The sequence below is a fragment of the Mustela putorius genome, unplaced genomic scaffold, assembly GCF_011764305.1.
Source record: "Mustela putorius furo isolate JIRA1106 unplaced genomic scaffold, ASM1176430v1.1 tig00003834_pilon_pilon_pilon, whole genome shotgun sequence".
Taxonomy (NCBI): domain Eukaryota; kingdom Metazoa; phylum Chordata; class Mammalia; order Carnivora; family Mustelidae; genus Mustela; species Mustela putorius.
The window spans coordinates 112,449,355-112,472,328 of NW_025421987.1; the positions used below are offsets into that span (position 1 = coordinate 112,449,355).

General features: G+C 42.3%; 1 protein-coding gene across 2 annotated transcripts in view; it reads left to right on the forward strand.

Annotated features, from left to right (window-relative positions):
* The window catches only part of PLCL2 (phospholipase C like 2), a 190,845-nt gene that overhangs the window by 127,042 nt on the left and 40,829 nt on the right, over positions 1-22,974 (forward strand). For both annotated transcript variants that reach the window (XR_006609244.1, XM_004773534.3), the window contains exon 4: positions 21,096-21,171. Coding sequence is in view for 1 of the 2 variants with exons in the window: in XM_004773534.3 (XP_004773591.2) it covers positions 21,096-21,171 (76 nt within the window). In the remaining variant the exon portion in view is untranslated. The remainder of the gene's footprint in view (positions 1-21,095; positions 21,172-22,974) is intronic.

Genomic DNA, 22,974 nt, shown 5'->3' on the forward strand with positions numbered 1-22,974 from the left:
ATCCCCTTATCCAGTAAAGAATAGTATTTTTTTCAGTGTTTAAAGGGAGGAAAATGATGCTTTATCTGGGAGGATATTATTTGCTCTCTGAGTATTTTTATATAAATTACTGAATAGTCCCTTCTAACACATTACTTGCAATATTTCTTTGAAACAAGTTTCTTTCAGGGGCGCCTGGGTGGCTCAGTGGGTTAAGCCACTGCCTTCGGCTCAGGTCATGATCTCAGGGTCCTGGGATCGAGTCCCGCGTCGGGCTCTCTGCTCAGCAGGGAGCCTGCTTCCCTTCCTCTCCTCTCTCTGCCTGCCTCTCCATCTACTTGTGATTTCTGTCAAATAAATAAATAAAATCTTTAAAAAAAAAAAAAAAAGAAACAAGTTTCTTTCAATGAAATATGTGAAATGAAGGTCTTCCTTCTTATACAGACATGCTGGTGGTTGGCATGTAACGTCAGGAGCACTCTGCTTTATCTTACGGGTGTGATTTCATGTATTTTATCTTGCCGCTGCCTAATGCGGTGAAGAGATAAATCACACTTCATAATTAATGGAGTCGGCCCATCTGGACCAAGCCAGAGATGATCTGTAATAAGGCTGCTATTGATCCCCGTCTCCTTTGTGGCTCCTTTTATCACTTTACTGCCTCAGAACTTGACATTAAAAGCTTCTTTCTAATTGGAGGTGTCAACCTTCCCATCTTTTGTAATCAGAGAAAAAAGGCCAGATAGATTACAATGCTGTAGGATAAGACTGAGCTTAAGGGTGTGTGTGTGTGTGTCTGTGTGTGCGTGTGTGTCTGTGTCTGTGTGTGTCTCTGTGTGTGTAGAAAGGTGGATATCCCGCAGAGGGAGGATCAGAAACCCAAAGGCTGTCGTCTAATTCAGTGACAGGAGAGGTCCAGCCAGTGATGTGTCCGAACGCAATTTCCCTGGAGCCATTCAAACCACACAGCTGAGCCACTCCAAAACCATTTAAGCGGCCGGGCTGCTGGGAGGGGCAGGAAACGTTAAAGATTACAGTGTGATGACAGCATCACATGTGGGATTAGATCAGATGCAGCAGGCTGCCGCTCGGTAATCAGATACAGGGAGACTCGGAAACGTTTGGAATATAGTGCTCAGGATGTGCCTGTGCTGGTGATGGTAGATTTTACTTCTGATCCGTTTTCTAGTTTTATATGTCTCTGCAGAAACCAAGGAGCACGTACTCAGAAGTTCTCTCTCTCTCTCTCTCTCTCTCACACACGCACACCCCCCAGATACTTAAGCAATGAGCAGTTGGGGAAAGAATAGCATTTGAAGGACTGACCATTCCCTTGAGACTTCACCCTACAGCAGTTTTTGTCAACTAAATTGGATACCTAGCTCCAGACTCTCTGGGAGGACAGACATGAAAACCGTAATGGAGTTCAACATGTTGTCAGGCGGTGTCTTCAGGCAAGAAGTGATAAATGGTATTAAGCAAGCCCCTGTATCATCTGACATACCTGCAGTCTGACTTAAAATTCCTGCGTAAGCTAGAAAATGGTGATACAGCTGGTGCTGTCCAACCATATTGGTAAATGAGAAACGAGAGCCTGCTCCTGGCCTCATTTCAGATCTCGGGTAGATATCACTCGAACCAAGGCCACCTGGGGAACTGTTACCAGCAGTGGTTTGGGGCATGTATTTGGTGGGGTCTCTACCCTTTTACTTCTCTGTTTGGAGTCTTTCTTTGGCCTTTTAAAGGGCAAAGCAAGATTGCTTATTTTTCAAACACTGTATTTCTTTATTATTTTCATATTTTTATTTTACTGAATCTTGTAGAAACTATGTATAAAGCGTATTTGCAACCTAAAGCTCCAGAAAAGTTAGGGGACTTCTTTCTAAACCGATGCTTTATGCAGAAGAACACTACTACATTTTTGATAGTACTAAGATCACTGAAGCACTGTGATTTTCTTCTTCCTTTTTTTTTTTTTTTTTTTTTTTTGCCTATGCAAGAGCAGGGGAATTACTTGTTCCCATCAAATCCCACATTTCATTTTCAATTTTGCTCTCATATTCCTTCAAATCTTATTTTTGATATAGTCTCTTCTTGCCTGAAAGTATTTTGTGTTTCTGCATTGGGTAAAGGCAGGTTGTTTGCTAAGTTCTTTCTGTCAAGGATGCTTCCAGGAAATTAAGAAAGAAAGAGAGGAAGGGAGGAAGGAAAGAAAGAATGAACAAACTGTATACATAAAATGGCGTCCTTGCTCTGTAAATAATACAAACATACTATTCTTTTGGTTAGTCGTGATGTGCACTGGTGGCTTCTAGAAGCTGTGAGGAAGTGTTTAGTTTCCTTCTCCTAGTTTATTCGGTAAACTTTTGTGTCTCCATTTGACTTTGAATAAGTAAAACTTCACTGAGCAGAGGGAGCTGGGCCGCTGTGGCCAGCACCCAGGTTCAGCCCCTCTATGATCTGTGCCTCTGGGGCAGAGTCTGAGTACAAACCTCACACTCAAGTCAGAAGGCAAAGGAACATGCAGCCTTCTTCTCTCAGGAGGGAGGTGGGTATGCCCCAATTTCTGTTCAGTTTGGTGAACTTGATCCGTTGCATTGATTTATTTTATCTTCTTTTGACTGTAAATACTCATCTCTTGAGGTAAAATGCTCAGTCTCTTGGACTTTTTTTCCCTCTGCTTCTCTACAAAATGGCCACTCGTTGTCTGACGGGGAATGGTTGCAGAAGGCTTTGTGCTTATAAAGAGCATCACTCTAAAGCTTGCCCTCCTCCCTTCCGCTCCCATTCACCTTGAGACAGGGCCATGCAGTGGAGGGACGCCCTAGCTACTCTCACTCAGGACCGCAAGAGACAGACTGCTAACTTCTCCACTGCCCTTTCCCTCCTCCTGTCTGTGCGCTGCCAACCTTTCCGCCAGCCTTGGGAGGTGGATGGCCGTCTCCCCCACTCCAGGGCTCCAGGCTCTGTGATCTGTGGGTTGATTCTTTGCATGTTAAAACAATCTAGAAAATTATTTCTCCTCGACACATCCTGACTTTCAAGCCTGTTGTTTTGGTGGGAACCCAAATAAAAATCTAGTTTGACCTTTAAAACGGAGAAGTGTCTGATTTTATAAGGGAGCTGCGCTTCACCCAGGGCTCTGAAACTAGTTGTTTGAATTGGTGGAAAGCCCCTGGGGCAAAATGGTTTCTAAAGTATGGCAGTGTATGTGGGAAAAAGTGGCTCTGTCCCTTTCCCACAGCACCTGTGTTCCTGCTGCGCCCCCCTCCCCTCACCCCTGGATGTCAGCATTCCCTTCCCACTGCAACACATCTTTGGGATTGCTGGAGTCCTGAAATCCCAGCCAGAGGAAACCCCAGAGGATTCAGAAAGGAGCCAGAATGTTAGGTGAATAACATTCTTCTTAGAGCCTCTTAGAACAGTGGCATCTGTTTGGTGTATTTGGACTGATGAAGTTATGTTAAGCCTAATAATTGCCAAACAAGAAGGGGAGAAAAATAACTTTAACGACAATTACTCCATGCCTATATTCCTCCAGAAATTGAAGTTTTCCAGATTCAAATTTTTGATTTGTTACTATTAATACTGTGCAGCTCTTTAAAAGAAAAAGTTTTTTCAACTTCCAGAATCTGTTTGACATCTTAAAGTTTGGAATTATTTTTGTCATGTCCACAGAACAATATCATCTCTACATCTAGTTTGGTAGGTGTGAGTGTCCTCTTTTGTGGGAATCCTTTTCAAACAGAAAAGTGATGATCAAAGAAACAAAGAACCTAATTGGCTTTCAGTGCATGGTAATTTATTTGTATGTCTTTACGCAGCTTGTGAGTTCTAGATCCTTTTAGATTCACAGAAATGAAGATGAGCTGACCTAGAACATGCACTTCATAGCTCACTGATACATTCAGCCTGCTTTTTCCCTTGAGCTTGGAAGCTCTCTGGTCCTCTCACCTTGGACCCAGGAGATGACTGTGTCTCTCTTGACCCTCTAACCTTTGCTGTTGGCACAGTTGGAGAAATAATTGTGTTCATCTCCATCTCTGTCAGGATGTAGAGACCTGAGTTGGAAATCCTGGAGCTCCCCAAGTGTGGGCTCCACTTTGAAACCCCAAGGACTACCTGGGCCACACTCCATTGGAGGACCCAGGAAAGGCTGGAGAAATGACTGCCTTTGCCCTCTGAGCCTGCAGTTTGCCCTCGTGTCTGGCTCCATTTGGGGTTCAGAATGTTCTCCAGGCGGTTAATTGGAAATCGTTTGCCTGAGTGATTATTTTACCAGTGCTGGCTACAATTAACAAGTAAGAATAACACGTGTGAATTTCTTTTCAGAAGTTTTTTTTTTTTTTTTTTGTCAAAGATTCATCAAAAGGATGAGCAGTTTAATATTTCAGTGTGTTCCTTTGTTGTCCATATTCAGGTTAGAGTTTAGAAAACATGGAAGTTACCTGGATAATATGAATTTATTATTTAGAATTTTGATGTTTTTACTATCATGCCCTGACTTTATACATGTGAGAGCCATTCAAAGATTAATTTGATTTATTACCACCCATTTTTGTGAAGTTTGGAACAGCATATACTCTTCCATTTAGGAATTCAGCACTGTCGCAAGTGTAATTTGGAGTTGAGTTTAAAAAGACTGAAATTACATCAGATACTTGTATAAAGTTGTTAGTGGTGATACATAGATTTGTTTGTAAATGCAAAGATGAGCGTCTCTGTTTTTGTGGACAATACGCTATAGATATGCAATCACAGTTTAGAAGACAACTCTCCAAGAAATGGGATAATTTGAATGGAACCAACTCCGTGAAAATGAAGCTACTGAGATAACCAGCTTTTATGAAAAATAATGTATTTCTGAAATGATTTTGAGATTGTATGCACTACAATGTGTTTGTAGGCACTTATTCGAACCACCTTCTGACATCTTTTCTGGGGCAGTAGGGTATACTCATTTCTGACCTTTTTTCTTTTTTTTTTTAAAGTCTGTTATATCCCTAGTTATGAACTGGAGACAAGTTTTAAAGGTGTTTTTCCACAGCCTTTTGAATAATGAGGTGGTGATTTTTCTTCACAGCTAGATGTGTGCCCATAAATAACATTTGGCACTACACCAGCTTTGAAGCCTACATCTTGTTGATGTGTTACATTTGACCTCATCCTCATAAGACGAGTAAAATTGAGCCCTGCTTGTGGATCCGTTCTCTCCCGGTTTGGCGTGAGTGGGAGTGCTCACCCTCAACCTCACCAAAACCCTCAAGTGTACAGGGGGCCGGGCGGTGACTGCCCTCTGCACACCGACTTCTCGCTCAGTGGGGACTGCAGGAACTGTCACTCCTTACTCCTGTTTTTCATTCTGTTCGTTTCTATTCCCCCAGATTGACATGAAATAATTAATGCCACTCACCCCACAGAAATAACCACCTTTAATACCAGAAATCTGATCTTACTACCACATGAATTTATCAGGAATAAAAATACTACTTAATAATGGCTTTAAAGGCTTTTCTAACTTAATTAGGGTGTTTTAAATTCTGAACCATAAGAAAACTACTCTCACTGTAAACTCAGTGGGTGGACAATATGATGTGTTCAGAGTTAAGTTTAACTCTACAAGCTTAATTACCAATTAACTTAAAAATAACATGTTAGGTAGTTTAAAATATTTATTTCCCTACTGCATTTCATATTAGTCAGATTTTTAGGGCTGACCGGTTTAGGTTTTTATATGGAGATTTTATATAGAACATCTTTTATCAACTTACAGAACTCTTTAATTCTGGTATTTTCTTTGAAATGAGTGTTGGTCATTCTTTTTTTTTAATTTTTTATTTTTTATAAACATATATTTTATCTTTCTTTATAAACATTACACTCCTACGCTAGAAGGTGGTCATATGGAGTCACACCATCGTTTATGTCATTGTATGGGCAAAAAATAATTTGCAGGTTTTTTTTGAAGATTTTATTTATTTGAGAGAGAGAACTCATGAGCTGGGTGAGGGGCAGAGGGAGAAGCCGGCTCCCCACCATGTGATATGCGGCTGTTTCCCTGGGACTCTGGGAGCCAAAAGAGGTGCTTAACTGACTGAGCCACTGAGGAGCCCAATAATTTTGGTTTTTAAATCACTTCTCTGGTGCCGAAAACAAGCAAGCAAGCAAACAAACAAACAAACCCCCCAAACCCTATCTTTATAAATAGAAATGGCTGAGTATTTAACTAAATGGAAGTGGGATGGTACTTAACTAATTTTTATTTGATTTCCTGAAACGGAGCCCTGTTTTTGTGGTGAATCTATGGAAGTCTTTGACCAATGTTAGGACTCTCCATAACCAAATCTTTCTTTTGCCGACACATATCATATGTTTACCCTTTGGAAATACTAGCTGCACTTAATTTTTCATGGTCTTTTCTAAAATGTGAATATAATCTCTCAAGCTGTGTTCTCTTGAATACATTTAGTCCAATGTCACCAAATGATGCATCTTGTACCATGTTAGGTCAGGGGTTGGGGAAACTGGCCCATGGGCCCTGATCTGTCACCAGCTGTTTTTGTGTGGTCTGCAAGCTGTTTTGAGTGATTTCTTACATGCTAAATGATGGAAAGCCATAGAAAAATAATACTGTATGACTTGAAATGTGAAATCCAAGTCTCAATGCCCATAAACAAAGCTGTATTAGAGCCCTAACATTCTCTGTGACCATTTTTGTACCACAACAGCAGCACAGAGTTGTCAAGACAGAAACTGAGCCTGAGCCTAAAAACCTCAAATACCTAAGGTCTGCTCTTTCACAGGAAGGCTTCGCCAACCCCTCACAAAGAGGATCAGGCGAAAAAGTCCCTAGGGTATTTTAATGCCCTGGTTCCCATATTCGCTTTCACCAGTTTAAATGATGATTTCAGAGGCTTTTCTTTCTCTTTTTTTAAAGTAATGGAGTCAGTGCATTTTGAATTTTGACCCATCACAACAGCATTCTACTTGGTCAGTTGGTAGGAGAAGCATGCCAGCCAGAGCTGGAGGGCTCCTGTCCTGGAAAAGCATTAACACTGACTATTGACATTTGTTAGCATTTTGATGGTCAAGAACCTGCAGGCACTAGAGGTGGACATCGGAAGAGGAAAGTCAACAAAAACTTTTGCTCTGGCTGCTTGCAGTGCTTCCCAGGCAAGTTGGCTACCTTGGTGGGAATGGTGACCATTGCACAGAGTTTTGTTATCCAGGATACTGTGTAACTAGCTTACTTCACAGTGAGCGTATAGTCTTGCTTGTGCTGCTTAGTACTGAGGCATTAAAAAATGAGCCAAAGAATGGAGTTTAAGTGGTACTGCTTGTATCAGTTGAAGCAAGCCTCTCTTGTTGCAGAGGAAGGGGAATTGGGTGGAATTCCCAAGCAGGCTCCTCATGTCTCTGAAAACCCCTGGTTTCCTTTTACCCTTTCCAAGCAGGGAGCAGGGCTTTCTCTCAAATGATAAAATTCAGGCTGTGCTAACCACATTCTATTTAAAGCTGTCTCATCAGGGAAAGGATATAAAGGGTGCTAGAGGCGAAGATGGAACCTGTGAACCCCACCCCACCCCAGGGGGAATGGGAAGCCTGCTCTGAGGGCCCTCTGCAGCTTCCCACACCCTGCTTCTTTATGTTGTTCATTTCCTTCTGCACCCACTGCAGCTTGTAATTATGTATTCGTTGGTTTGGTTTCTTTTTTTCTCTTTTTTTTTTTATTTTTAAGGTACCTCTCTCCCCTGCTGCTGGGTTGGAGCTCCAGGATGGCAAGGATAGTGTGTGTGCCCTGCTCACCATACTGTCTCTACCACAGAGCAGGTGCACAAGGTAGATCTATAAATGAGTAAATGAAAATGACCTTGATTTCCAGCACACAGATCAGGTGTTCTTCCTACCCTGTCTCTCTGCCCCCAAATGGCTACATTTTCTTGAACTTGGCTGATTTATGTCATCACATGTAGTCTTCCCTGGGAGGGTTAGGTTTCGGGCTGGCCAGAGGATGGAGGTTGGGGCTGCTGCTCTTCCAGGCTTGGTACTAGATGGCAGTCCCCACATCCTAAGGCAGTGAGTGGAGCCTTTGTAATAGGTCCCACAAAAAGGGGAGGCCTGAGATGCCAGTGGGAGGTGTGGGCCGGAGGCCAAAGGCTTGGGACTCCAACAGGTGGATAGAGGAATGCAGGCATGAGGTTCCTTCCCCGGATCATTTACCTCTTCTTCATACTCTCAGATCTCCCCTACCTTTTGCCAGAGGACTTTGCTGTGTCTGAAGTTCTCTACTTAAAGATTCGTATGTCCTAAGAGGAAAATGCAGCAGAGGTGAGGAGTGGAGGGGAGAGTCCTAGTTGTTCACCCGGCTGGATTCAGTGAAGCCACCCTGGGATGGGAACATTGTTCATATAGAGTGCAGTGTTCTAGGATTTCCTAGAACGTGTCCACAGACAGATTGTCATGCGAGCTAATAGGTGGGCATAGGCTCCTGGTGCGCCAAGCGGAGAAGTACTTGAGTCAGACAGCCATCTTCTCTCAGCTGTCCTACCTGCTTCCTCCCTGACACTCACTGTCCCTGCTAAGTGAGCTGTATCACACTCCTGTGCTCCTGGGAGGAAAAACTGGACTCTCCTGGACACACACCCACACACGCGCGCATGCACGCACGCACATGCACACTGCCCACCAGCTCTGACCCCACCTTGGGAAAGTCTTTGTCCTTATCTCACCTGCCATCATGAACTAAGTTAGTGCACCAGGCATCCAGCAGAAGGTAACGCCCCGGTGTGTTTTGCCAGTAAGTACAGTTGTAGCTTCACACTGACCATCTGGGCAGGTGTGCGTGCAGTGTGAGTACCCACATGCAAAACAGCTCTCTCCAAAGACACCGTGACTGGAAATTGGGGGATGAAGGAGGAAGTATACACCCAGACTCTAGGAAGTATATGAGTGGGTTTTGGGGGCTGAGGTTTTGCTGGCAAAGAATATGAGCCCTGATGATGAGATAGGCCCTGGTGCTTATCCTAATCTGTGACTGAGGGTGAGTCCACTTCTCTATCTGTAAAGTGGGCATAGTTTCACCACCTCAAAGAGTACAAAATTATATGTAAATAGCCCAGACCATAGTAAATTCTCAGTAAATGGGAGTCATCATCATGGTATTATTAGTTTCCAAATGCTGGACACCTGCATTTCACGAAGCTCACGAAGCTTTAAAACCTTTCTGTGTGTGTATCACTCCGAACTTCAGAGCACAGCTCTGCTGTAGAGAGAGCATGGCTGCTCCATTTCATAAAGGCGGGTTTAAATTACAAAGTGAAAAGCAGAAGATAAGGTTTAGGTGAGTTGTCTCTCTTCTCTGAAAGGGGAAGACACAGGGGAACCCTTGAGTTACATGGTCAACACCCAGAACAAGTCCTGGGTTTCTACCGTAAATATATTAGTACCTGGTCAACTGCGTTCTTGTCTTCCTTCTTGATCTGCAATTCCTGGAATACCGTGGGCACTTCACTGGGCTAAAAGATTAAATAAATAAATGAAATGAAAATACTGCTTTGCATTACAGAGAAACGTCCCATTGCTTTTTTCTCTTAACTAACATCTATACTTAGTTACACAGACCTGAGAGAAACTAATGATACCTTACAGTAAGAGTGTGATTGAATTACCTTCTGTTAATTAGGAGTTTCTAAATGACCTTAATCCCCTTGGAGAAAAGACTTGATATAAGTAGACAGTAATAAAAGTGGTACTATGTTTCATTCTAATTGTATCTTTTGAAATTCAATTAATGTTGTAATAATTGTTTTAAACAAGGATGTTGGAACTCAAAATGGTCCTTGGTGACTTGAAAGAGTTAATGTAGCATCCAGAAGTTCTTAATCCCTTTCAGGAAGTAGCTTGCTCACTGAATAATTGGGTTTAAGGAGCCTGAGTTCCCCATTCTTCTTCAGGGGTGATTCTGGCCAAGTTTTAAGCCATTCTTATCAGTTCCTTGAGGACACTCCCCTCCATCCAAGGGGTAGGCTCTGAACTCACTGTCCTGAAAACTTCCGAGACTGGAGACCTAAAACAGCAGAGTGTTGCCCTTCTTTCCTTCCGGCTTTTCAGGCATTTACTAGAGGCAGAGGGAGTGGCCGGCTGTAGACTGTGTCCCCGCTGGACTGTGCCTTGCTGCCCCTCAGACGCAGCTGTAAGTCCCTCTGTCCTCCCATTCCTTCCCTCTACCCTGACGGCAGAGGCTGCTTGGACACCAGATGTACTTGGGCTTCCTGCCGCGTGTCCTGCAATCACATTGTTGTTACAGTTTGCGAAAGCAGGAGACGCAGTTTCCAGCGTTAAGAGGCTGACATGACATGACCAAAGGCCTGGCGAGGATGGGGTTTGTGTGTGTGTCCCCTTGAAGCAGCCATGGTACCCAGTGACTCATCACAAGCCGTAGACTGCGCATTGAGTGTGAGAACTTTGAGTCTTCCCACAGTGATCGTGTAAACCTCGTGTAATTCTGTGTAGCACATCAAGTTATTCCCTGATGAGATAAGGCTCCATAAAATGGAGAGATGAGAACATTATTATATTTTAAATGCATTTGAACTTTACAATATATGTGTTCTTCATGCAGAAAAGTACAGTACAATATATTATTATATGAACTAATAGGAATTATTATATACTTTTTCTGGATAGTTTTATAATTCAGTGGAGTTCCTCTTTAGGATAGCTTAGTTTCTGTTTTGTTGCTTAATTTTCAACAGTTTTTGTTTCCTTGGAATACGTATTGTACAGGACCAATAAGAGCCCAAGAGCAAAACCAAAATTCTTTTCAACTTTGAATTTCTGTGTACTTCCTGAAGCTGAAACTATTCAGAAGTTTTAAAACTTCGCCAACAGTTTATAGTAGGATAAACATTTAAAATCCGTATACTGGCTTTATAACTAATCTTTTGATCTGTTAGATCCCTAGGTATTTCCAGAGCCCTGTTCTAATACCCCAAGCTATTTTGCCTAGTCGAGCTTCTCCAGCTTCTGGTCTATTTAAACATGTTTGGGAACATATGGAGACCTGTAGTAATGCTAAACCCCAATTAATCTAGAAATAGGAGTGAATTTCTTTTAAATCAGTGCTTGGTTATGGCTTAATAGTTTATTCAGTTGTCTACATAAAACAAAATTTTCTTCTCTGTTTTAAAATATGATTTTTGATAAGATAAATCACCCTGGTGCATTTGTTGTTTTAATTCCTCTGAGCTCTGCCTCTGTGATTTTGCCTTCCCCCCCCCCCCTTTTTTTTCAATCTTTTATTCTTCTTTTTAGCACTCCCCCCAAGCCCAGTTTTCTCTTTGCAGTGTTTTCTCTCATCTTTGCTCCTTTCTCCTCTCTTCCAACGTAGCAAATGTGTCTAACTAAGGACTTCTAGCGGCTGACACTGGAAATGCCACTCAGAAATACCCACACGTGTAAACATTTGGCCATCCGTATACGCTGGGTGCCAAAGAACTGGCAGAAAGCAAGAACCCAGGGCAATCACCTGGTTGTTTTGACTACATGATACTGTTTATTTTCATGAATTTTATACTGAATGCAAATTTTTTTTAGGTAAGCACAGGAGAAATATATATTAGTCTGTGTGTAATAAGCCTAATATCTTTGTCTTGTATTTATGTGGTGATTCACTTGAGAATCTGCAGTTTAATTAAAACTTAAGGTTTAGACGATTTACAGACCTGTATCCCTGGGGCTAATAATACATTATATGGTAATTAAAATTTTTTTTAAAAAACCAACAAAATAAAGTTTATAAAAGAAAGAAAAAAACTTGAGGTTTAGTGTGTGAACTGTCACCCTTTCTCAGTGTTGTGAATGTCATTATATATTAACTGCAAGTGAGAAGTGGTAGATGGAGATGATGATGGTGGTAGAGGAGAATTTATGTCATGTGAAAATTCAACTAGATACTTATGCATGCGATACAGTGTTGCTTTACAGGATTTGATCTGAAGTTTAGTGCATAAGGGATTCTTGTTGCACCAATATTCAGATCTCAAAGTTATGTAACAGGAGAGCCACGTTCATTCCTTAGGTACATACCACCCTAGCGCTGAAGTGACCTTTATGAAAAATCAGAGCATATTGAAAAGCTAGAGAATTCTTGGCTTCCTGAATGCAGACCCTGGGTCACTCATAACTTGCTCCAGATCTAGCACTTGGCATCTACTCTTTGTCAAAAAACAAAACAAAACAAAAACAGTTGTTAAAATAGTTGAGTACAGTGTGGAGGCAGGCTTATACAATGCGAAAACTATGCTTCGGTTGAGTATCATAGAAACAGAGTTTAACTGAACTTCACAAAAAAATTGCAGGGGATATCTTGAAAAAAAAATTCAGAAGGGTTTTGAAGTGCTCTCCCTTTTGTAGTCACTTTGGCTATGACACTTGTTTTGAAAATGCAAATTTATTTGAATGTGATGGCTACATTAAGGAACAGTTTTAACCTCACATTTTGTGTTTGGATGTGCACAGTTTTGACTACAAGAAACACTGGTGGACACAGAAAACTTGACCCGGCTGACCTGCACGCACACAGGCACCTCAGACAGCACCCAGCCCCCCCCCCCCCCCAGTTCATGAGCACCTCTGGAGCTGGGCCCATCCCACAGCTCCTATTCCCCTGCTTTCATAGCACATCACCCCCTCCACCTCAGGTAACGAACAGGCTGCAACCCTCAGAACACCCACTTCCCAAGCAAACCTCCTGTCTTTTCAAGGTCAGTTGCCACATACTTTGCAGTAGGTTTGCGTTCCTTAACTCTTTAACATATGCAGAGCGGATCTATGACTCTTATTCAGTTCCTGTCTGTTTTTAATGTGTCACTGCAAAATTTTTGAATGCTCTGGCCCTAAGCCCATTTTCCCCACAAACCTTGTGATTTTTACTGCATGGAGCAAATGCACGAAAAAATGTTTCTGTATACTGCAATGATTTTTAGGAACCTGCACATCCCATTATAGCAGATCTATAGGGACAATTACCAAATGCCCAAATCCAGAGTTCCCAGGCCCAGATCCACCCTCCTTCCAGAAACTCTCCTCACACATCTGTAAACATTTAACATCCTTGTTCTGTTCCTTCCCCTCTGACCGCCCCTGCTGTGTGTCATACACCAGTTCTCTCTGCTTAAATTTAAGTGATTCTGGAGCATAACTATCATGCTTTCATCTCATTTGTCTTCTAAAATTCCTCCCTCGGAGATGTATATCTGTTTTCATCTCAGCTGCTACCTTTATGCAGAAAATCCCAATTTTCCAGTGCCAGAATTAGACCTCCACACACAGACTGCCTCCTTGTAGCCACCTGCTCCACTCCACTAAGGAAGAACTCCACATCCTAGAGGAGTGAACACATTAAAGACACCTTGTAACCTGTGAAATGCTTTCTGACCCCCTGTGGGGTGTGTCTTATCTGTCCAGTTACGCGTTTAAGGGGAAAGAGTCTTTGGATCGTCCCCTGTACCCACAGCAAGCCAGTCACTGAAACCTGCTCTGCTCCCCTACACAGTCTCCCACTTTCATCCTTTCCCAACCCCTCTGCCACTTCCCATGTCCCTCCCCCGCTCCGGAGCTTTGGCTCCCTGCCTGCTTCCTGTCCCCACTGCGTTTCTTCCTGTTTCTCGGTCTCTTGCTCACAGCTGTGATTAGGTATCCCATCCAAACTGACCCTTCCCCGCTTTCCTCTAACCTGGTGGAAGTGCCTAGAGAGGGTAATGAGACTTGACATTGATTTACATCCCCACCACGCCTGCAGTGGGGCCCCAGATGCCCTAGCAGCCAGCTGTGCTCCTCTCTGGCCAACAACTCAGGAGTGGTTTTTATCTGGCAGTGCTATAGGTTCTTTCTGTAACTTTTCTCTTATACAGCATTTTTTTCTATACTTTTCTCTTTTGAGTTATATAGTGGAAAAATGTGGAAGTGGAAGTGAGGCTTCAAGAGGAAACTAAGACAAATTACTCTGGAAACCGTTTGTTACACGGAAATTGTTTTTATAGTGGCCTTGCTGGAAGGGATGATGACTGCACTTATTAATGACGTGGCATACCTCATCCCCTAGATGGGGACCAGCTCTCCACAGACTGTGGCCGCCCCCACCCCAGCTTTCCCCCCCTCACCCCCTCTCCCCATGTGAGCTGCAGAAGGGGCTGGGGTTAACTAGCAGGTAGCTGGGCAAGGACCCCCACAGGGATAGAACTTTGACGCTTCATTCATGTATGTGATTTTCTTGTTATTTTCAGGTATTAAAATCTATCCCATATTTTCCAACAGTAACTCTCTCATTAGTTCAGCTCTGGGACATCTTGCTGGACTTGGACACTTTACTGAAAGAAAACGTTACCTCTGAATTTTCAGTTTCGAAGTCACGAATCCCAGTATTCTTGTATTTGATCCTAAAATTTGTCAAAATTCTTAAAAACTTCTTTTTAAAGTATTAAAAAGAAAGGTGGTGTTATTAACTTAGAGAGACATGACTTTTTCAAGAGCCCAGAAGTGAACACCAAAGCTTACAGATTCCTTAAGAGAATTCCCTTCTTCTCTGTCCCATTCTTAGCATTAGCGAAGTGACTCAATTTGTATGACTGTGTAGTGACAGTCCTCCGGTGACACTGAGCTTTAAAGACATCTGCACAGATAATTCTTACTGAGGGAAGAGCACTGCTTTGGACTGAATTGGGTGGTCTTCTGAAGACTTCAATCCTTGATTCATGTTTGCTGTTTTCGTATCCATGAGGCCTGAGTGGCAAGTCCTGCTTTGGTCTAGTACCTGCTTTGGTACCTGAAGCCACACCTGCCAGCTGGGCATTCGCTGGCCACCAAAGCCTTCCACCAAGCCTTCCAAGCCTTCCAAAGCTGTTCCACGACAGCCTTGGAACCCGGGGGTGGGGGGGGGGTACCTCAGAGGTCAGGGCAGGCATACCGTTTCTCTAAGCCTATTGGCAGGTTTGAGAATGATGCTCAATTACTTGAGTTTGTTATATGTCCAGAGTCACAGAATTTGTGTCAAGGAACAAACCTTTTTTGTTATCTAGAAGTTCCCTTTTATAAGGACATTAGCACTTCCGAGACCCTGTAACTTCATTACAGATAGCTACAGCCAAAGCAGCAGCAGCAGCAGCCATGTGTGAAGATGGGGACACGCAAAGCCAAGTCTTAAGTGGAAGGCATTTTCAGCCTGCAGCTGAGGTCAAAGCAAGATAAAGGGAAAAATCTAGAACTCAAAATCTTATGATTAAACTAATTTCACCGGAGGACTTGAAATTATTGGCAAATTGTTTTTGTAATTCTCAAAATCTATGTTCCTGGGATGAAAGGAAATTCGGTGTACTGTCCAAAAGCAGACATAGATCCCTCTATAAAACTAGACTTGCTTATCGTGAAAACATAATTTTCCTACTTGATGTGCAAATTTCAAAACATAAAATTAAGAAGCAGTCTATAGAAATCTAGTGATATAAAATATATTAGTATAGTAACGGTTCTCAGAACCATATCCATAAATGGAGAAGTTTGCCTTATACAAATAGAGGAGTTAACTTTCAAAACAATATTCTTACGAAAGGCATTTCTGGTTTCTATCTAGCTTAATAAAATATGAATTTTTTACTTGCCTTTAGTTGAAACATTCTGCTTTTCATCTGCTTGAGTCTTGTATTAAAACCCTAATATATATATATATATTAGAGTTGATCAAATTTATGAAATGGGTTTCTGGGGTATGTTAAATTCATAGATTTTCCTAATGTATTAGTCCCAGAAATTTAGGGAGTTACTGGTAACTGGACACTAATAGAAAAACTATTAGCACCAACTACACAAAAGCAACTTGTACTTCATAAATAATATGAGCTGTCCTCGTGGGAAGTTACCAGGGTTAGCAGCAGGATGATCTCATTGCTGAGGCAAGACCCATAGCTCTGTGTTTACAGAGATCAATGGAATCACATTTGCATTAATGCAAATAATGCTTCTAAAGCCAACCATTCTACTGGCCTTTATTACATTGACATATTCATGTAATATATAGAGAGAAAATAATGTAACTTAATATAGTTTCTCACTTTGACTCATCTGTTGATGTCATTCCCCATGTATTTGCTGTTGTCTACTATGAAATGCTTGTTCTGGTAGCTTCATATTAAATGTGAATGATTTCTCTATTATAATGATGAATTTCTAAGTGAGCCAAGCAAATAGTTTATTGTTGTCATTTTAAAAGAAATGTTTTCCCAAAGTACTTTACAGAAATATTTTTAAAAAGACAATTCTCAGAGTGCCTGGGTGGCTCAGTCAGTTAAGCGTCTGCCTTCGGCTCAGGTCATGATCCTAGTGTCCTGAGATCGAGCCCTACATCAGGCTCCCTACTCAGCAAGGAGTCTCTTTCTCCCTCTGCCTCTGCCTGCCTCTCTACCTGCTTGTGCTCTCTGTCTCGCTCTGTCAAATAAATAAATAAAATCTTTTTTTTTTTTAGATTTTATTCATTTGTTTGATAGACAGAGATCACAAGTAGGCATAGAGGCAGGCAGAGAGGGGGGCGGTGGAGAAGCAGGCTCCCTGCTGAGCAGAGAGCCCAATGCGGGGCTAGATCCCAGGACCCTGAGATCATGACTTGAGCTGAAGGCAAAGGCTCAACCCACCGAGCCACCCAGATGCCCCAATAAATAAAATCTTAAAAAAAAAAAAAAGACAATTGTAAGTGGAAGTCAATAGTAGAGATTATACCACCTACTGTGTGTAGCACCTGTCAGGTGTTACTAGATTCCTTTCTGCTTTTGTATGTCTTTCCGGCTGGAATGCCCTTGCCTCAGCTTTCCTTGTGCAGTTCTACTCCTACAGCAGGACACGTCATGGTGCTGTGGAAGAGCAGGGGCTTTGAAGTCAATCAGAATGCATTGTTTCTTAGTGGCAGTCCCTTTGTCTGTCTAACCAGGGGACCTTGGGGAAGCAACTTAACTCTCAGGCCCTCAGTGTTCACACGAAACACCAACACTATAAATACCCACCTCCCGTGGGTTTTGTGAGCCTTAAATGAAATAGAAGGCACCAAGGACACACCTGATGCAGAGGACGTGTTCAATGGCTTTCATTTTGATTCAATCAGTTAACATTGGTACTATTTATAATTACAGCTTGTTATATAGCTGCAGACGTCGGCAGAGATGGGCCCCCACTAGATCTAATGGCCCTCCCCATGTTGTCTGTGCTCCCCCCGTGCCATGTGCTCTACATTCAGTCCTACCTGTGAGCTAATGAAGCAAGACCTCAGGCAGCTGGGTGGGCAGGCAGGATGGTCCACCACCCGGCCCCGCCCTCTCAGCCTGCGCTGGGTGCACTGAGAGCAGCCCACAGCCCAGAGAGCTTGCTGGGGAATACCCAGTGGGGTTCCCTCACTCAAGGACAATTTATGCAAATACTGCAGGAGTTGAGGATTACTGAAATCACTCTCTGGACAAGAACTATAAACTGTTTACTATACATTAACATAAGTACCCACCCTAACTGTAAATATGTACCCTAAAACTATAAAAGGACATAAACTGGCAGTTCCTCCTCCCCACGGAAGTGGTGAAAACATTTAGTAACAGGTGTGGCAAGATGAATCATCTCTGCCAAGGTCTGGATGTGCTTTCTTCCTGCCTTCTCGAAGTTCTGCTGATTGTTTATTGTGGTGCCTGACCGTCTCTGAGGCTGGTTCCCTCTAGAATACCCCTCCAATATGGTCTGCAAAACCTGCGTGGTTGACTTCCAGACCTGGGAGGCTTCTCGCTGTGTTTGCATTCTCCTCCCTGGTGGAGTTGCCCCTTCATATTTGATATACTGCTCATAACTAAGGGGGAGAGTGTGTGCTCAAGTCTGGTCCGCAGACAGAGCGTCCGTGGGTCGCCATGACACTGTTCTGGAACGCGGCATGGTTCCTGAGGGAAGAACCAAGCAGCACTCGGAGGGCTTCGAGGACAGGAGGTTTATTTAACGCCAGTGGGCTCAGAGGAGAGTGATCTCCAAAGGTCTGAGCTCCAAGCACAAGCAAGAGGGGTAATTTATACACTTCTACTTCTGCATACTTGGCACTTTGGGTGTGCCTGCGAGGCGGAGCAGGGAGAAGAACTGGGAAGAGCCCTGGGGCAGGGACTGGGGCTCCCCTGCTGGCTTGGTGGGCCATCTTAGGACACAGATTTTTCCTCTTCCACACCACCAGTTACTCCCCCACTAAATAACCCGTATGCCTACTGTGGCTTAGGCGGATTTAACTTTGTCGTGCCCAGTAGCACACGGGCTACAGTGGCAATGCCACATCTTGTTGTGATGATTTTTTGCCTGGAGTCCTGGGTCAGCAACTCTTCTGTATTCATCTGTAGCACTTAATTCAGGGGCCCCCACTAAGAGGACCTCAGTGAAGGATTGAGCCTTCAAGAGTTACAGAGCATCTGAGGCCGGCGAACTTCTCTCTGCAGATCCTTGAAATGGATGTGCTGGCCTTAAACTTTGCATGTATTTTATAAACCGAAAGGTGCTTAACTGTTTAACCTTTGGTGACACTTTAAACTGGAAGAGCTTTCTAAGAAGAAGAATGTGACTTCTTGTTTCTCTCAGCTTCATTCATCACACCAGGCTTTTCAGGTAAAACTAAAACTAGTAATGGATGTTTGAAACATTGCCAGTGAGTTGTGCTCGTCCAGCTAATCTTGCGCTGCCAGAAAACTCTCTGCCAGGCCCCCTGGATCAATGGGGGAGTCCATGGTCACATCCGCTTGCGAGTGCCTTAATGGTGTGCGTCCTTTCATTTACTCCTCACAGCATTTTGAAGGTAGTGTTTTATTAAACTCATTTTGTAGGTAGGAAATTATGGCTCATGATTTTTAATATCCTGGTATGGATGGCAAAGCTAATGAACAGCAGAACCAGGATTTGAGCCCATAGAAATCTGTGCTCTTTTTGCCCCCACACCTTCCCTGGTAAGGGTGTGTTCTGACCACCTTTCCCCCACAGGTATGCGGGAGCCCATGCCTAATGCTGTTCTGTTCTCCTACATTCCTGCTCTTAATTGCTCCTTGTCCTGCCCATCTTCTTCCTGACCAGGTTCCTTTCTTTCTTTCTTTCTTTCTTTCTTTCTTTTTTAAGATTTTATTTATTTTATTTGACAGAGAGAGAGATCACAAGTAGGCAGAGAGGCAGGCAGAGGCTCCCTGCTGAGCAGAGAGCCCGATGCGGGGCTCGATCCCAGGACACTGAGATGGTGACCTGAGCCAAAGGCAGCGGCTTAATCCACTGAGCCACCCAGGCGCCCCACCAGGTTCCTTTCATTGCTGGTATTTTTTTCCCACCTTTTTCCTATTTGCATGATGGAGGCACAGTTAGCTAGTTCTTTGATAGTGGGTTGTGACAACCACCATCCTTGCTTAAAGAAGTCCTTGCTTCTTCATATCTGTCATTTTGGCTTGACATCAAAGCTGATAAAGGTTACTGATGACGGTATGAACCTTTTTAGTATGCAAATGATGTCATGGTATGAATGACTTTATATCAGTGTAATTGAGCTCTTTATTCATTTTTATCATTGCCTGTTCAATATGTCAAGCTATGAAATAGAATATTTTAAGTTACAGGCATGACTCAGATCTTGAAGAATGAATGTGAAAATACTGAATCCAAAGTGTGAGCTCTTCCACCGGAATATAGGCTTCTTGAAGATAGGGGCTATATCCTGTTTGTCCCTGTGTCCCCAGTCCCTGCTCTGGGCCCTGGATAGTGAATGAAGGCATGAATGAACACCTGTGTTGGCCTTAAACCATTTTGTGTTCACTGTAATTCTCTTAGAAGGATAGCTAAGTTGATAAATGCTGTGTGACTCATTTGAAGGACCTGGTGCATTTAAGAGACACGTTGATTATGCTCTGGTTTGTAATTAGTCAAAATAGGGTGTTCTTTCTTTGAATTATACAAATAATCCAATCTACATATATTTGGTTTCTATAAAATATTGACTGTGGCAGTTAGTGTTAAATACTATAAAGAAAAACAAGGCAAAACAAGCATCATAATGGTACCCAATTATGGTACAATTTTGGTACAAAAAATGGCTATCCCATTTTCATAGTGATTTTAGAGCCAAAAGGATTACTTCAGACAGATCTTTTCCTAACATTTTGGTAAATAAAATAATCGATCAGCTGTGCCCTTATCCTTTTCCTTTTCTTTCTTTCTTTCTTTTTTTATTCATTCAAGCTTGCCTGCTAAAACAAACACACGTAATTTGGAATAAGAACTCAAAATTGAATCTTTTATTTTTATTTATTTTCTTTTCAAAGTTAAGTCTTTTAAGATCATTGCTAGGAACACTAAAAATACTAGTTTGAGTGATATCATTAGTGATGCATTAAGTAAACACTGTTTTAAGGGGTGCCTGGGTAGGTCAATTAATTAAACATCTGGCTCTTGGTTTTGGCTCAGGTCATGCTCTCAGAGTTGTGAGATTAAGCCCTGCATTGGGCTCTGTGTTCAGTGGGGAGTGTGCTTGAGAATCTCTCCCTCTCCCTCTGCCCCTCCACCCTGCACTCTCTCTCTAAAAATAAATAAGTAAATCTTTAAAAAAAACACATAAAATAAGTGCTGGTTTTTGATCCTCATGGTAAGTTTTAAACTAATTTTCAGATGAAGGCATTTTAGCTGAAATGAGTAAGGTGTGTAGGTGGCAGAGCTCTCTGTAAGATGCTGCTGAAGATTTTGTTAAAATGAATGACGGAAAATATAACTTAAAACACAGATCAGATGTGTATACATATTTATTTGTAGCTTCTCATGCTGAAACTCCATTCAGCATTGACACAGGGTTCAAACTCAGTGTCGTACAAGCCTAACTATGAAACATGATACTCCCAGTCTGTTCAAACCACTACTTGGAAGGCAGGACTTTTCATTTTGTACATACACGTTTGGACTGAGTCAGGGAAGTCAGATTAAAGAGAGTTTTGCCTCAGCACCTCAGCCTGTTTGGAGAAGAGAGCCCCCTGCTCGTGCATAGACGGGCACTTGGTCGTCAGGTGTAACCCTGTGTCTGGGTCTTCCCTTTGCAGATGATCCAGTCCCTCAAGGCCGTGATTGAAAATGCAGATGCTGTGTATGAAAAGATTGTACATTGTCAGAAGGCAGGTAAGTGAACGTTTATTTCTTCTCTTTTAAAATGAAATTTGTAGCATCCTTATTTATGTCCTTAAACTATTTTGTCTTTTGCTAGAAACTATATCCAGGAAATCAGATGAAGAATTATTTTTCCATAGCTAAAGAAAATACTAATTCACTGCTTCTTGAGCCTGGATAACAAACTCACTTGGGGGAAGCTTTTAAAATATACTGACACAGTCTGGGTTTTGGATGAAAAATTCCTAGCTGTTAAATGTCCCGGGTGTTTCTGGTGAGCAGCCAAGATGGAGAGCTGCTGCCCTGACCTCCTTCTCCTCAGCTTGCCCTGTGCTGCTGACCCCCCTTTGATCCCCCCATGACCTTCCAGCAGGCGGTGGGAAGGGTGAGTGGGGCTTGAGCAGAGCTCTCTCTGCTATAAGTTCTTAGAAAGGAGAGTAGGCATCGGTCAGAGCCTCTTGACACTTTTTAATGCACTGGCATGTTCAAATGCTGATGGATTCATCCATTTAATATCAAAATGTTATACCAGACTATAAAATGCTACCATCTGATGAATTTTAGCTGAGATAAAACCAAAAAAAGTGTTCTGCATTGTACTAAGAATAGACAAAATGGAATTCTTTCAATTTTCCTATTTTGTTAGGGCATCAATTTGGAAGTTGTTAATATGGAGAATATTTATAATGAATAAATAACAATATCTGTCCCTAATTTCTAGGATTTCTGGTTGCTATTCTTTTTTTTTTTTAAGTCTTTATTTATTTTTTGTAATCTCTACACCAAGTGTGGGGCCCCAACTCACAGCCCTGAGATCAAGGGTCACATATTCTTCCAAATGAGCCAGCCAGGCGCCCCTGGTTGCTATTCTTTAACATCAAGGGACTATAAGTACCACTTAGTCTGAAAAAAAAAAAAAATCATCTCTTATCTCAGAAATGAACTTGTTAAAAACAGATCAAAGACAAAGATACATGTGACAGTTTTCTTTTTTGGTGTTTATCGAAGGAACATTCACATTAGTGACTAACCAACACACGAAAATCCTCATCTTGTTTTATTCATTAGCAAAGTGATCTTTCTATGTCTAGTCCTTTCTGGGCTAATACTCTCTTCAACCGCAACTAGAATGAGATACTTCAAACACCATTTTTATCCTGTCAGTGTTGTACCAAAATTATCCAGTAGCTGACTAGAGTCTGTTGTATCAAATCTAAGCTTCTGACTTCCCATATAAGGTTATCTACTAACGGGCCAGCCCATTTTGCCAATGCTTTATAAAATTTGTTAGTTAAATCATCTGTTCATTCATTTAATAAATATGTTTTGAACTTCTGCCATACCAAAGGTACTTGTAAGATGTACTTGTAAGAGCTATCACATCCCAAAATATTAAAAGTAAGCAAGATAGTTGTTTGCCTTCTAGAACTTTTCAGTTAAACAGGAGATTATGAAAGTAATCACACATACTCGAATGTATTGAGTACTTTCGCTGTGTTACTTAGGAGTCTGAATTTGGTTGGTGGGGCAGTGGGGAGCCATTGATTTTTTGAGCAGAATAGAGAGAACTTGAGATTTAAGGTGGTGATCACAATATCTGTGTGCAGAGAATTTTCATGGGCAGAACCCAACTGGGAGGCTGCTGGGAACAGTGAGAAGGAAAAGAAGAGAAGTGACGGTATGCATCCAGCCTGGCCTTTGGGCAGCCTTTCCCACTTCTCAGTGTGTTTTTCCTTAGTCAGATTTTCATAAGCCTCTCCTCTGGTAAGACTTCTCTCCCCTCCTCTTGGCCAGTCTGTACATTTCTTTTCTTTT